This window comes from Thalassophryne amazonica, chromosome 18, assembly GCF_902500255.1.
Source record: "Thalassophryne amazonica chromosome 18, fThaAma1.1, whole genome shotgun sequence".
Classification (NCBI taxonomy): Eukaryota; Metazoa; Chordata; class Actinopteri; order Batrachoidiformes; family Batrachoididae; genus Thalassophryne; species Thalassophryne amazonica.
The window spans coordinates 58916599-58931773 of NC_047120.1; the positions used below are offsets into that span (position 1 = coordinate 58916599).

Consider the following 15175-nt stretch of genomic DNA (forward strand, 5'->3'; position numbering starts at 1 on the left):
AGAATAGGCATGTACAACTGTAAATCATCTGCACAGCAAAACCACATCGTATATGTTTGCACAACATGCTCCTGTGCTGAAAGGTGATCTGGCAACGACAACCCAATGCTATCCTCACTATGCAAAATAATTAACTTGAATTGTTTTTAGGTTTTTGTCATTTTAATTTCTTCAATCAGGTTCTGATTAACTCCCTTCTCAGTTTTTCTGTGGACACTAACTCAAAATGTGATGGACTGAGCCTAGTTCTTGGGTCAGCCAAGATTTGAGCAATTTTTGGTGGTGAAAGCTTATTGGCACACCTACTCTTACTGTAAATAGTCATGCTTTAATGTTGACAATACTTTTAATAAGTTGTTTTATTGCATTAGTCCTCTCATTTTCCCTTGTGACTTGGTATGTGGTTACTTATCCTTAAAAAACAAAAACACTGCAGTGTACCAAAATCATAGGCATAACCCTTGACGACCTTACCTGTCTATACAAGGTCGCTTGTGGCCGATTCTATCATCTGCCTACATGCAGGAATATATATATTTATATATATATATATATTTTAAAGTTGGCCCTTTAGTGCGAGTTCATTGTTGGTTGTTTTCCATTGGCCCTTGTTATAACTGATTTTATTGTTGTTATGGTCTTTTCATTTGTATGTTCTAGCATTGCTCCTGATGATTGCTCAATCGATTAATAAAGATATCCTTGGTACTTGATTAAACTGTCTCTCGTAATTTTTTAAGTACCAAACATGGTGAGAGAAAAAGAAAACTCAACTTTCTATGATAAACAAGAGCGATACTGACAATAACCTTTGTTACCGAGGACAAACCCAAACTTCTGTATGGTTTTAAATAGGTATAATCTACTGAGGATCCATTAAGGCTGTGACGTGCAGGTTTCAGAGGCTTGACCCCCTGGTGGCCACAGTTATTTTCAAACCACCCAAATCATAACTTGCCTGAGGTGTAATAGGTGAGGTCACCTTATGTCCCAAGTTTCACCTCGACTCAACAAGCTCATCAGGAGAGCTGGCTCTGTCCTGGTGGTTGAGCTAGAGTCTGTGGTGGAGGTGTCAGAGAGGAGGATGTTGAGGAAACTGCTCAGCATCCTGGACAGCCACACTGACGTCCTGTCAGTGCACCTTCAGCCACAGACTGACACCACTGAGGTGCACCACAGAGCGCCAGATGAACAGAGTTATTTAGAGTGGGGAAAATAAGTATTTGACCCCCCTGTCAGTTTTGCAGGTTTTCCCACCTACAAAGAATGTAGAGGTCTGTAATTTTTATTGTAGATACACTTCAACTGTGAGACAGAATCTAAAAAAAAAAAAAAAAATCCATAAAATCACATTTTATTATTTTTAAATAATTAATTTGCATTTTATTGCATAAAATAAGTATTCGACCCCCTACCAACCAGCAAGAATTCTGGCTCTCACAGACCTGTTCATTTTTCTTTAAGAAGCCCTCTTATTCTGCACTCTTTACCTGTATTAATTGCACCTGTGAACTTGTTACCTGTATAAAAGACACCTGTTCACACACAATCACACTCCAACCTGTCCACCATAGCCAAGATCAAAGAGCTATCTAAGGACACCAGGGACAAAATTATAGACCTGCACAAGGCTGGGATGGACTACAGGACAACAGGCAAGTAGCTTGGTAGAAGACAACTGTTATGATTATTTATTAGAAAGTGGAAGAAACACAAGATGACTGTCAATCTCCCTCGGTCTGGGATTCCATGCAAGATCTCACTTTCTGGGGTAAGGATGATTCTGAGAAAGCTCAGAACTACACAGGAGGGCCTGGTCAATGACCTGAAGAGAGCTGGGACCACAGTTACAAAGATTACATTAGTAACACATGATGCTGTCATGATTTAAAATCCTGCAGGGCAGCAAGGTCCCCCTGCTCAAGCCAGCACATGTCCGGGCCCGTTTGAAGTTCACCAGTGACCATCTGGATGATCCAGAGGAGGCATGGGAGAAGGTCATGTGGTCAGATGAGACCAGAATAGAGCTTTTTGGAATCAACTCCACTTACCATGTTTAGAGGTTGAGAACAACCCCAAGAAAACCATCCCAACAGTGAAGTATGGGGGTGGAAACATCATACTCTGGGGGTGCTCTTCTGCAACAGGGACAGGACAACTGCACCGTATTGAAGGGAGGATGGATGGGGTCAGGTATTGCAAAATTTTGGCAAACAACCTCCTTCCCTCAGTGAGTTTTGAAGATGGGTCATGGTTAGGTCTTCCAGCATGACAATGACCCCAAACACACAGCCAGAGCAACTAAGGAGGGGCTCCGTAAGAAGCATTTCAAGGTCCTGGAGTGGCCTGGCCAGTCTCCAGACCTGAACTCAATAGAAAAATCTTTGGAGGGAGCTGAAACTCCAAACCTGAAAGATCTAGAGAAGATCTGTATGGAGGAGTGGACCAAAATCCCTGCTGCAGTGTGTGCAAACTTGGTCAAGAAGTACAGGAAACGTCTGACCTCTGTAATGGCAGACAAATGTGTCTGTACCAGTTGTTAAGCTCTGTTTTTCGAGGGGGTCAAATACTTGTTTTATGCAATAAAATGCAAATTAATTATTTAAAAATCATACAATGTGATTTACTGGATTTTTTTTTTAGATTCTGTCTCTCACAGTTGAAGTGTACCTACGATAAAAATTACAGACCTCGACATTCTTTGTAGGTGGGAACACCTGCAAAACTGACAGGGGGTAAAATACTTATTTTCCCCACTGTAATTACTCAATCATGTGCAATATTGTTGAACATCTTGTGCAAATGTCTTTAAAAAAAACATTCACCGTTTACTGTCACCGTTTCGGTACTCTGGCAAAATAATTTCCTTCGGGATGAATAAAGTTGATCTTATTCTTATTCTAATACAGAAAGTCTGTCAAGATGTCAGTCCTGGCACCTCTTCAAAAATCGCACAGGAGATAGAAAACAAGATTTATTGCACACATGGTTGCATTTAAATACTTGCACTTTCAGGTCCACAGGTCACACATGCTTAAACATGCACCAAGTAATCAGAATGTGGCACAGCAGCAACTGAATAAATGTCACTGACAGTCTGCAGGATTGACATTTTCTACATCAAGTTTTGTTTGACTAAGGAAGTGAGGTTTGTGAACTACGAAGCTGACTGATCTGCGTTCTCAGCTGCAGGATCTCCTTCTCCTGCTCTTCAACTCTTCTTTGCAAGCCATGGATCACCTGAAGTGAGAACAAAAAGACAGGATTATTAAAAATTAGTCAACAGTTACTGTGAATGAGAATTCCCAAAATCGGTAAATAGGACGTATAAAAACATTGCTTTGCATACTAGACCACTTTTAAACAGTTTTTGTATCCTTGGTACTGTGTGTAAGCTCATGAATGCATTAAATTGCACTTTATATTTTGTCATTTGTTACAGGGTGTTTGCAACTTCCTGCAAAATTTATAGAATGTGGGAATTTTAAGTTATTGCATCAACTTGACATCATGACATAACTCAAAGCTACAGAGAAACTGCTAAATCTAACAGTTGTTTCGATTAAATAATAACTTTGTAGACTTTAGATTAGGAATCTACAATAATTAACTTTAGGAATAATGTCATTATAGCATTCTTTTAACTGGCAGAAGAGCATTGGCAGGGTGCTGTGGAGTACCTCATCCCAGCTGTTTCTATGGCAACAATAAATGGCTAATGAGAAGCTTCCAATGGTACAGTTATAAAAGCACTCACCCTCATCAGCGACATTTAGTCTATACAATCTGCTCCCATAGATGAGCTTTTTTGTGTCAACTATAATAGATTTTGTTTGACATGTCAGCTGACTGTAGATAGAGATGGCAATAGCAAGTTTCTTCTGTTTTTTTTTGGCTGCCAGAATGACAAGATTAGCTATCTCAAGAGGTAGTGAATGCAGGAACTTTCTGATGTGTCCAGACATTTTCAACTTAAAGCGCGTAGAAAGGCAACCCCCCCCCCCCCCCCAAAAAAAAGGTTCTAGGCGCATGCAACGCTTCTCATGGCCAGTGATTGTGTGGGCAGGGCTGCAACCCCCTGGTGGACTACAAAGGTACTGCATGTGGGCTATGAGAGATCAAAATAAATTAGACAAAAAAAACCCTTGCATTTTCAATTTTGTAATAAAGTTTAAAATGACCTAAAATAACCTCAATGGGATTTAAATTTTGCAATCATTAATATGACCTAGTTTAACATAATACACATGGAAATACTTTATCTTAGTCTCATGTGTCAATTAAAATGTGATTCAAGGTTTCAAAGTGGGCCTCAAAGTTCATAAATTTGGGAATAAATGCTCTAGGCATCTGCATATGCTGATTTTGCTTTGGAAGCAATTAAAAACAAAAAAAGACACTGGCACTCAAAAAAAAAAAAAAAAAAAAAAAATGCTATACTGTATGAACACGGGCCCTTATAGCACAGGAAGTCCGGAGGTAGTGTTGTAACTTAAATACATCCATACCAAGTCTTTGCTGCCGAAAAGTTCAGTCTGTAGAAGCTGGGTAGCTGTGGGCCGAACAGACGGCTCTTTATTTGTTAGCTTAATGATGTGCTTGGCCAAGAGTGGCCATCGCTGGCAGAATGAGTTTGGAATTTTTCTTTCTCGCAGGTCCCCAAGAGTCAGCACCCGCTCCATCTCAGTCCCAAAGGGCTGGAAAAGCTCAAAAGCCAGTATTCCAATGCTGTACATATCTGACTGGGGGGAGAAAGAAAGCGGAATGATAAAACTGGCAAAAATTATCAAATTTTGTACAAAATTCTGGGCACAGCATATGTATATATGTATACACACACACACACACACACACGATTAAAATGTATACCTTAGAATCGTAACTGGAACCATTCAGCTGCTCTGGTGCAGCATAAACAAATGTACCAACACCTGTAGTATGAGAGAAACCTGCAGAAAACACATGAAGATGGTGATTTGCATGCACGTAGAGCCATCTAATGGCGAAACTGACAGGTGCTGTTTTGAGAAAGTTGTGCATGTCAACATCTTTACCGCTGCTGGGTGAGGCAGCACTTTTATGGTCATCCACTATCAAATCCCTGCAGGCCAAACCAAAGTCCCCAATCCGAATTTGGCAATCATGTCCGTGGAGGAAAATATTCCTTGGCTGTGGAAGGGAAGGGGGGGAGGATGGAACCAAGGTAAGATTTTCTTAGAAATCATGCAGGTTAGAAAGGTGAAAAACTGTTTTGAAACAGTGAAAGTGTGATACGTGCACTGATGCCACAGGTTGCCGCATCCACTACATAACAGAACATTGTGGGTGCTGGATGCCAACCACCAAGGCAGACAACCAGTCCATCCTCACCTTTCAAAAGTTGCCAATTTTCCATCACAGCCAGGTGAAGCATGTCCTCAACACTGAGGTACATGCATGTTTGATCATGCCCAGAGGAATGCACCACATGGCCTAACTGTTATAGCCTATGTTCCCTCACAATGCAAGCAATACTCCTTGTCTGAGTCTCCCTAAGCAACTGTTCATTTCATACAAAGTCATTCAAGCGGTATCCAGGGATCCTCCAGAGACCCCTGGCATCAAAAACTTGCAGTCGTCACCTTAGGTCACTGAATAGCGTCCAAGTCTCACAACCATACAGTTAAGCCAGGAAGCACCAGGAACCTCAACACTTGGACATTAGTTGTTGTGGCATAGTGGGCTTAGTGGTTAGCAATGATGCCTCACAGCAAGAAAAGTCATAGTATCGCTTCCCGCCCTTTCTGTGGAGAGTTTGCATGTTCTCCCCGTACCTGCATGGGTTTCCTCCAGGCACTTTGGTTTCCTCCCACAATCAAGAACATGCTTATTTAGAGTCTGCTCCTGACCAAAGCAGCATCTCTACATCTGGAGTTGTTCCCCGAGTGCCGGACTGTGGCTGCCGACTGCCCAAGTGGTTGGACTGTGTCTAACTGTAACTAGGATGGGTTGAATGCAGAGGACAAATTTCGCTGTATGTATTCACAATGACAAAGGCTCTTCCTTCCTTCCTAGTTCTCCTGCAAAGATATTGGCATTGCCAAATAACTCTGTCCACCAACCTCATGACTCCATAAGGCAGAGGTGGGACAAAGTCGCTGTCAAGTCATTCCCAAGTCAGCTTGCAAACAACTGGTGGTCATTCTGACTTGAGACTTGCTGAGTCATGACTTGAGAATGACCTGATGGTGACTTCGTCCCACCTCTGCCATAAGGTCTTTCAAGGCGTCTCTCAACAACAAAACAGAGGATGTAGAGACAAGAATGCCACTGCTTAGATTAAGTAAATCTCTCTGTAAGTTCGATACGCTCACCACACACACATACATTTTTGTTGGCTGAGTCCAAGCACTCAAAAAAGCCTGGTTCTTAGTCTTGACTGAGGACAGTTTCAAACTCAGTCCAGTTCCTCACTCAGCTTCTAAAATACTGCAATCAGGGCATCCGATGGTTCAGCAAAGATCCCAGCATCTTAACCCTATGATCGTAACACCGCTTGAAAATGAACTCACAGGTTCCAGACTAACTGGCTCTGCCAAGCTACCATAAACCCAAATGGAAGTTCAACCAACCTGTAGCACAGTTACTTTTCTCTTTTCACATTGCAGAATTTATTGCAACTTCTTCATTTGCAAGGACAACAAACCAATACTTGGCTGAAGCCTCCCACCTATGATGCTGAAATGTACATGTGATGTGTACTGTACATGCAGGTGTTAACAGATAATTGTGGGCATTGAAAGCATGAGTTTCTATAGAATGATACGCCAGACAGAAGCAATTTCAGTGAAGAGTACAAATCACTGCCGAAATTGAAGTGCATGTGTACTGTTAAGTGTAATTATTACTACAGCCCAAGATGTATGCATAAAAGTGAAAGTAACCATTTCTGGGGCCAGACAATGCCTTTTATCACTAATTGTCATGTCTGACCTTGAGGTCCAAGGTCAAATGCGGTAAGGTCAAGGGAGTCAGGATGCATGATTTCCTATAGGTGTACAATACAAATGTAAGCTGTAAAAGTGATATTTGGAGGGATAAAATGACAATCTGGGGTCATGCGGTGGGTGTCTTTGTCGGCCATTATGTTGGATGATAGTAGAGAAACTTGAATCTTCGACTGGACTGGGTTGCTTGACGCGAGGACGTTTCACTTCAAATTGCAGAAGCTTCCTCAGCTAAAATTCTTGCTGTGGTAGTCTGACTTCTGTCTTGACTCTTGTAGAGAAGACTAAACAGAAGCCACAAAAGCTGGAGTTTTAAACCTAACCAGGTAGACTGCTATTGGCTAGTGACTAAACAATTGCTTTAATTAGCACCTATTGTGCTCTTGTTCTCACCCTCCTAATGACAGGGTAGCTGTCCCTCCTAACGATGGGACTGATGGCTCTCCTGATGACGTGAATGACTCATTACCATGAACAAAAGACAAACTGCTTTGACCTGAGTACCCCATTGACCCCCTCCCCATTTAAGGCTGGGTTTCAACTGTTTCACATACAATGCCTCCTTCACCCCTCTCTCAAACCAGTTCTTCTTTCTGGCAAAGATTTTTTCTTTTCTACAAGGGTCAAGACAGAAGTCAGACTACCAGAGCAAGAATTTTAGCTGAGGAAGCTTCTGTGATTTGAAGCGAAACGCCTTCGCGTCAAGCAACCCAGTCCAGTCGAAGATTCAAGCTTCTCTACTATGGAAACCACCAGGACACCTGAGAGCCTTCACAGAAATGTTGGATGATCTCTTGAAAATCTGGGCCAAGGTCATATGCCTGGATATCACATTTCTGTCTGTGTACAATACAGTATGGGTGTGTGTACTATGTATGCAAGGGGTGAGACGGAAATCTAAAGCCATCAAAACATGATGGCCAGATGGATGGACAGCTGCATGGACGAGTCCATTTCAATGGTCCCCCTCACGGCGGAGGACATTTGAATCATTTGAGTTTCAAACGTCAATAACCGTCTCATATATCACAACACTATACCTTCAAGTCTCTGTGCATGATTCCCCGGGAATGAATGTACTCCACTCCTTCAAGTATCATTCTCAACATGCTGAGTGTGAGTTCAGCATCAACACACCCATAAGGACCTGAAAGCACACGTGCAAAGAAATTATTTTCAGACTTGGAGGACCAGAGTGTTTTGCTTTAGACACATCTTCATATGGTGTGCGACCACTGTGTGAAGTTTTGATTAAATCTAAAGGTTTAGGAAGAATTGAACTTACAAAATTCATGGACAGACAGACAACTTGATACATAGATGTACTCCAGTTTTTTTGTTTGCAGAAGTATTAAAAAGAAAAGGTTCAGGTCTGCAAGACCCCTGTACCTGTGCATCCTCCTGGAACATTTTGTTGTGAGATTACAGTATGTGGGAAATACACAAAGCTTCTATAAATTAAGTGGGAAAAAAAGGATTGAAGATTGCCTTTATAGTTTACACTGTAAACCGTCATACACAGCGACACTATGACTATGATAACTGATAACCGCTACGGGAGTCCCGGTCTGGAAAAGGCTGACAGTGAAACGTTGTTTTTCTGTGGACAAAGGACAGCGCCACACAGTGGAACAATAATTCTACATGGCCCCGTGTGTGAACACAACACAAAGGGAACTCGAGCACAAATATTGAGTTTCATGGTTTAAAAGAAAAAAGCAGTTTGTCTTAAATTTAGCTTCTTAAAGCTAAATGTGAGATGTTGAGGTTATTAACATAAACCTCTGACCATATACACTCACCCACCACTTTATGAGGTACACCTGTTCAACTGTTTAACACAAATAGCTAATCAGCCAATCACATGGCAGCAACTCGATGCATTTAGGCATCTAAATGTTGGTGAAGACTACTTGCTGAAGTTCAAACCGAGCATCAGAATGGGGAAGAAAGGGAATTTAAATAAATCTGAACGTGGGATGGGTGTTGATGCCAGATACGCTGGTCTGAATATTTCAGAAACTGCTGACCTACAGGGATTTTCACACACAACCACATCTATGGTTTACAGAGAATGGTCCGAAAAAGAGAAGATGTCCACTGACTGGCAGTTGTGTGGACGAAAATGTTTTTTTGATGTTAAAAGTCAAAGGAGAATGGGCAGACTAGTTGAATGGGCGACTGTGCGATACCATCATGTCAATGTGGACCAACATCTCTGAGGAATGTTTCCAACACCTTGTTGAATCCAAGCCACGAAGAATTAAGGCAGTTCTGAAGTCAAAAGGGGGTCCAACCCTCTACTTGCAAGGTGTACCTAATAAAGTGGCCGGTGAGTGTATACCTGTTAAAGGTAGACAGACAGTGGTGGGCACAGCTAACCAAAAAGTTAGCTTCGATAACAGATAATCATCTAACTGAAAAGTTATCTTTTATGAATCTAAACCGATAAACTACCCAAAAAATTATGGAAAGCTAGAGGTGGGCGGATCGATCCCAATATTGATAATATCGATACCAACGCTGGTATTGATATCGAACGATCCTCATGTAAAAAGATCGATACTCAACTCATACTCATACTTTCTCTCCCGCACGCACTGACTGCATCATCAAAGTCTACTCTGTCTGTAAGAGCAGCGCACCCTTGTATTGTAGTTTGTCAGCCCTCTACCTCAGGAGATTTTGTTTTAAGTTGTGTTGAGTGATATTTTTTAAACAAAAATGTTGATTGTGATAATAAAGTATTGTGTTGTCACGTATAATGTTTGGCAAAATTCTATCCTATGTCTTTTGGATCCTTTGGATTGATGAAGGTTAAATATGAAAAAGTATCGGTATCAGCGATACTGGGCCTGTATTTACTTGGTATCAGATCAATACCAAAATTCCCTGTATCACCCAACTCTATCGGAAGCTACAGATAACCAATGACTTTCAGTATTGTCTCCGGAACACTTGCAACTAACAAGCTGAATCACTTCTGGTAGCGTCAATGACGACCACAGAACCAAACAATGAGTCAACACTTCTGTCTTTGTGCACCCTGCCCACTGCTGGAAGCTACTGTTTACTACATAACTTGTAACAGGGAAGCAGCTGAGAGGAGCTGCGAAGCTCAACTCTCTATGCCAGGGGTAGGCAACCTGTTCCAGAAAGAGCCATGAGGGTGCAGGTTTTCTTTGCAGCCACTGACTCCACCAGGTGATTTCACTGATTAACTGATTCCATCTGCTCAAAGTGATATTAATCAGTAAAATCACCTGGTGGAGTCAGTGGCTGCAAAGAAAACCTGCACCCTCATGGCTCTTTCTGGAACAGGTTGCCTACCCCTGCTCTATGCAATAGCAGTGTCGCCGTGAGGCGGAGGTCTTGGAAAATAAAGCAGTGCTGACTTATGGTTTTGAAGTGTAAATAAAATTAATACCAATAGAATAACTCCATTAATGTCAATTCTGTCATTTGTACAAAGTTAAAATATAACATATCTTTTAATTTTAAATAATGCACTAATTATGAAGTTTTGTAACAAACACAGACAGATGCCAAAGGGATTATGGGTAAATGAGCCTCCACTAACACTGATTGGTTGACTCATTCATTCTATGTAAAAACCAACACGTTAATGTGAGGTGTGTGTGTTGGTGTTTACATATAATTGTGCTTTTGTAAAATGTGCCATTTTTTATTTGTAAAAAAACAAACAAACAAACAAAAAAGCCATATGCTAAGCCAAAAACTTGATTTGACAACCGTCTGATATAACCAGTCAAAATAAATAGAACACTGCCATCTACTGGTGCCCAGACACTTTGAACCTAAGGCGAATACTGCGATGAACACTACTGGCCAGTAGATGGTAGTAAAGACCCTGAAAACTTGCAGTTGTCATACGGATCATTTATTATTCCAAATAAATAATCCGTCCGTGTCTGCTACATTTAAGATGCATGGAATTTAATGAACGGAAACCAAATTTCAGACATCCTATATATACATTACTCTGGAACAAACAGAACAGTCAATGTTTGACAAAAGCAAGATGTTAAAGAACATGAAGTGTTGCAGCTCACAATGATTCCAATTAAAAAAAAAATAATGGAGGAACCTGAGCTTCTTCTGGCATTTTTCCATAAAACAAACACAATAACAACATCTATAAATCCAGAGAATATATTCATGAGAGTTTTAGGCACAATATACAAAGGGTTTAATGCCGTTGTCCATGTGGAGCCTGACCAGAGCGTCTGCAAATGCATTTCTTCTGTCGTGAATGTACTGAGGTTACCCATAATGCACTTTGTGGAGACACAATGTCCACACTAAAACCTTCAAAATTAGTGCATTACTTTAAAACTATAACATATCTGATATTTTCACTTTATAAAACTTCAGACGTGACGATAATTTAAATAACTTGTCAGAAATTAGTTTGGTTAAAATTTTAACCATAAGTTAAAACTGTATGCCCCTGGATGACTTGGGTGATATTGCCAGCACATCCGTATGGGGTCAAAAGAAATGAACTTTTCTTTTCTGTGACCAGTTCTCCTTTGTCTGCAGAGGACAGAGCAGTTTCTCCTGGAACCAGCACTCCTCTGTTTGCAGAGGATAGAACTGTGCATCTATTACAAAACATTTAACAGGTAGGTACTCAAATCTTTGATTTCGGACTTCATAAATGTTTGTAACTGTTAAGCTTTGTTCACCACTGCTGCAAAAATAGGTTAGTGGTCTAAAATTTATTGTACCAAAATTTCTCACAAGATAATTAATCGGCTGATGGTTTCAAAGTTATCTAAAAAGCTAATCTGATAATGAAAACATTAGCTTTGATAATTATCGGTTAGCGGATTAGCAGTACTGTGCCCACCACTGCAAACAGATACCGCATGCAAACTGAATTAGTGCAATATAAGAGTATAACGACAAACGTGTATATGCAAAATCATTACATCTTGATGCATGCTCCTCTCTGGGTTTAGTATTTCTCTCAAAGATCCAGTCCTTCAGTGACTGTTCACACAGCTGCATCTGGATGTAGAGCATCAGGTGGAACTGCGCCTGCATGCACAGCAGAATAGCGGCAAACTGAAAACTGTACGTTAATACAGAAGATTTGTTCTGCAATTATTTCTTCATAAAAAAATTACCTTTTCCTATTCATTAGAAAACCATGGCTATGCACGACAGAAACCCTTCAGTGTGTTACATGGACCCAGTCTTCCTGTGCTCATCTTTGGAATTTTTTTTTCGCATCTACTTTAGCAAATTAGCTCAGTAGAACCCTTTAGTCATGGTACGAGCACCTACCTCTTTCGAAGCCTTCTGTCTGTGTTTGTCGGCAAGCTGCTGGACCTCCGTATCAATGAGGGAGTTATTATTCAGCTCAATGCTGCTCCTTCTAGACCCTTCCTCTATTAGTGCCGAGCTGTCCCATTTCATGCTGGGACATTTAGAGTTCCTCAGGGGACCTCGCTGACCCAGGAAAACACAGGGGACGTAATCCTCTGGAATTAGAACCCTTGTCTTGGGGCACAACATCTGGATCTTTTCTTGAGCCGGGACAAGGGCTGTGACAGATGGGATCTCTCCTGGATGTGTTTCGGCACCTGACCCATTATGTGGCTGGGGTTGGCTGAGGTTTTGAAAAACGATAGAGGAGCCTGTGCTACTTCTGTTGTTGAGGCTTCCATCAGTACTGAAACAAAGATGAGGACAAAGTTATGGTGATATTCTCGATGCATTCTAAGATTAAGCTCGACAGTGATCTGTCTGTTTAATACAAAAAAAGTCTGAACATTATTCTTACCGATCATGTTGTCCAGGTGATTCCAGTGCAGGCAGCACCGGTGCAGAATCTGCAATGAACACAGTTTAATACTAAAGCTTCTGCAAACAAAACAGTCCATGGGCCAGGTAGCTTTTCAGTACCACCTAAGGCGGCTAAACAACACTTACAATCCAGCTTTAGTCAAACGTGGCCAATAACCTGGTAGCTAATGAAGGATTACACAGAGATCAAAATTTAAGATGCTCCAATCATACTGAAAACTATACCACATTATTTGTCTGATCATAAAGATTCCAAAAAGGTAGTTTGGATGAGATTTGATTGAAAATTATAGTGTTACAAGGTAAAAAACAGAAATATAACACAATGCTAAAATACCCTTGGCTGCTTGAGCATGTAATCAATGAAAGCTTGTGTGGAAAGAATGTGACCTTTGACCCCTTAGAATAGGTCAAGGTTAGCCACCTTTGAACTTGTCCAAGGTCTGTGCCCCAAGAATGCTCCCTGTGAATTTGAAGACCCTGGCAGTAATAGGACTGGAGTTATGGTGAGCACAAACGAACAGACGCAAAGTCTTTGCGATACCCAATGGCCATAGTTTAGCCTTGGTAAAAATGACAACAAACGCTCCAATTGTCCTAAAGACTGATGTAAATTATTGGCTGAGATAATAGGATTTTAAAATGATTCTGTGACATACATATGTCAGAATTCGCTGGATGTTGACCTTGGTTGCTGTTACTTTACAGAGTTTCTGTGTAGGCTCTCAGTTGTCCAGGTGGTTTCCATAGCAGAGAAGCTTGAATCTTCGACTGGACTGGGTTGCTTGACGTGAGGACGTTTCGCTTCAAATCACAGAAGCTTCCCCAGCTAAAATTCTTGCTCTGGTAGTCTGACTTCTGTCTTGACTCTTGTAGAGAAGAATAAATCAGAAGCCAACAAAAGCTGGAGTTTTTTAACCTAACCAGACCCCACCTACCGAGAGGCTGACTGCTATAGGCTAGTGACTAAACAATAGCTCTAATTAGCACCTATTGTGCTCTAGTTAGCACTCTCCTAATGACAGGACGGAAGCCTCCCCTGATGGCTCCCTTGACAACTCTCTCCTGATGACGTGAATGACTCATTACCATGAACAAAAGACTGAAACTGCTTTGACCTGAGTACCACATTGTAAATAGGGGACAAAGCGTGTCTGAGACCCGCTCCGCGGTTAAGGCTGGGTTTCAACTGTTTTACAAAGAATGCTTCCTTGACACCTCTCTCAAACCATTTCTTCTCTCTGGCTAAGATTTTAACTTCCTTGTCCTCAAACGTGTGGTTAGTGTCTTTCAGGTGGAGATGAACTGCAGACTGAGGACCACTGGCAACCTCTCTGCGGTGCTGGTATAGCCTCTTGTGTAAAAGTTGCTTCGTCTCACCTATGTACTGTTCATTACAGTTTTCCTGACATCTGATATGATACACTACATTGCTCTGTTTGTAACTAGGGATCCTGTCCTTAGGGTGAACTAATTTCTGTCTCAAGGTGTTGACTGGGATTTTGTGCTGTCTGAAGATCCTCTGTAGTTTTCCCCTACTCCTGCTAAATAAGGGAGAGACACTCTTCTTCTTGTCTCCGTCTATCTGGTCTCTTTGTTTTCTGGGACTTCTGCACTTTGTCCAGGGACCAACGTGGGTACCCACATACTGTGAGGGCTTTCCGTACAAGTTGTTGCTCTTTAGCCCTTCCCTCTGCAGTTGTGGGCACCTGTAGGGCTCTGTGTTGAAGAGTCCTGATCACCCCGAGCTTGTGTTCAAGGGGGTGGTTTGAGCCAAAGAGCAGATATTGGTCAGTGTGAGTGGGTTTTCTGTAAACCTCTGTCTGGAGCTGCCTGTTTTCTACAATCGTAACATCACAGTCCAAGAAGGCTAAATGGTTGTTTCTGGCATCCTCACGTGTGAACTTGATATTGGACTCCACCGAATTGATGTGTTCTGTAAAGTCCTCGACCTCCTGTTGCTTGATTTTAACCCATGTGTCATCGACATATCTGAACCAGTGACTGGGAGAGATGCCCGTGAACAACGTCAAGGCTGTCTTCTCCACTCGCTCCATGAACAGATTGGCCACAATGGGGGATACCGGAGACCCCATCGCACAACCATGGATCTGCCTGTAGTAATTCCCCCTATACAGGAAATACGTGGTGTTAAGATAGATCTCCAAGAGTTGGCACATGTGGTCTGGTGTGAGTTTGGTCCTTTCAGGTAGAGACATCTTCCAGCAGTCTCTGCCTCACAGCTGAGATGGCCTCAGCAGTGGAGATGCAGGCGAACAACGAAGTCACATCAAATGACACCATAGTTTCATCTGCCTCCAGCTGCAGGTCCTTGATTTTGTTCACAAAATCTT

The 15175-nt window shown here is 41.7% G+C and overlaps 1 protein-coding gene and 1 long non-coding RNA gene across 3 annotated transcripts in view; one reads left to right on the forward strand and one right to left on the reverse strand.

Annotated features, from left to right (window-relative positions):
• The window catches only part of LOC117531471, a 34626-nt gene extending 20509 nt beyond the window's left edge, over positions 1-14117 (forward strand). Inside the window, exons 3-4 of the long non-coding RNA XR_004566628.1 lie at positions 2660-2664; positions 14106-14117. This is a non-coding gene — a long non-coding RNA (uncharacterized LOC117531471). The remainder of the gene's footprint in view (positions 1-2659; positions 2665-14105) is intronic.
• Positions 2960-15175, reverse strand: part of eif2ak1 (eukaryotic translation initiation factor 2-alpha kinase 1) — a 40320-nt gene continuing 28104 nt past the window's right edge. For both annotated transcript variants that reach the window (XM_034194583.1, XM_034194584.1), the window contains exons 8-15: positions 12799-12847; positions 12300-12687; positions 11942-12050; positions 8027-8133; positions 5055-5169; positions 4870-4949; positions 4509-4742; positions 2960-3240 (exon numbers count right to left, since the gene is read on the reverse strand). In XM_034194583.1, the coding sequence (XP_034050474.1) occupies positions 3136-3240; positions 4509-4742; positions 4870-4949; positions 5055-5169; positions 8027-8133; positions 11942-12050; positions 12300-12687; positions 12799-12847 (1187 nt within the window). In that variant the 3' untranslated portion in view covers positions 2960-3135. The remainder of the gene's footprint in view (positions 3241-4508; positions 4743-4869; positions 4950-5054; positions 5170-8026; positions 8134-11941; positions 12051-12299; positions 12688-12798; positions 12848-15175) is intronic.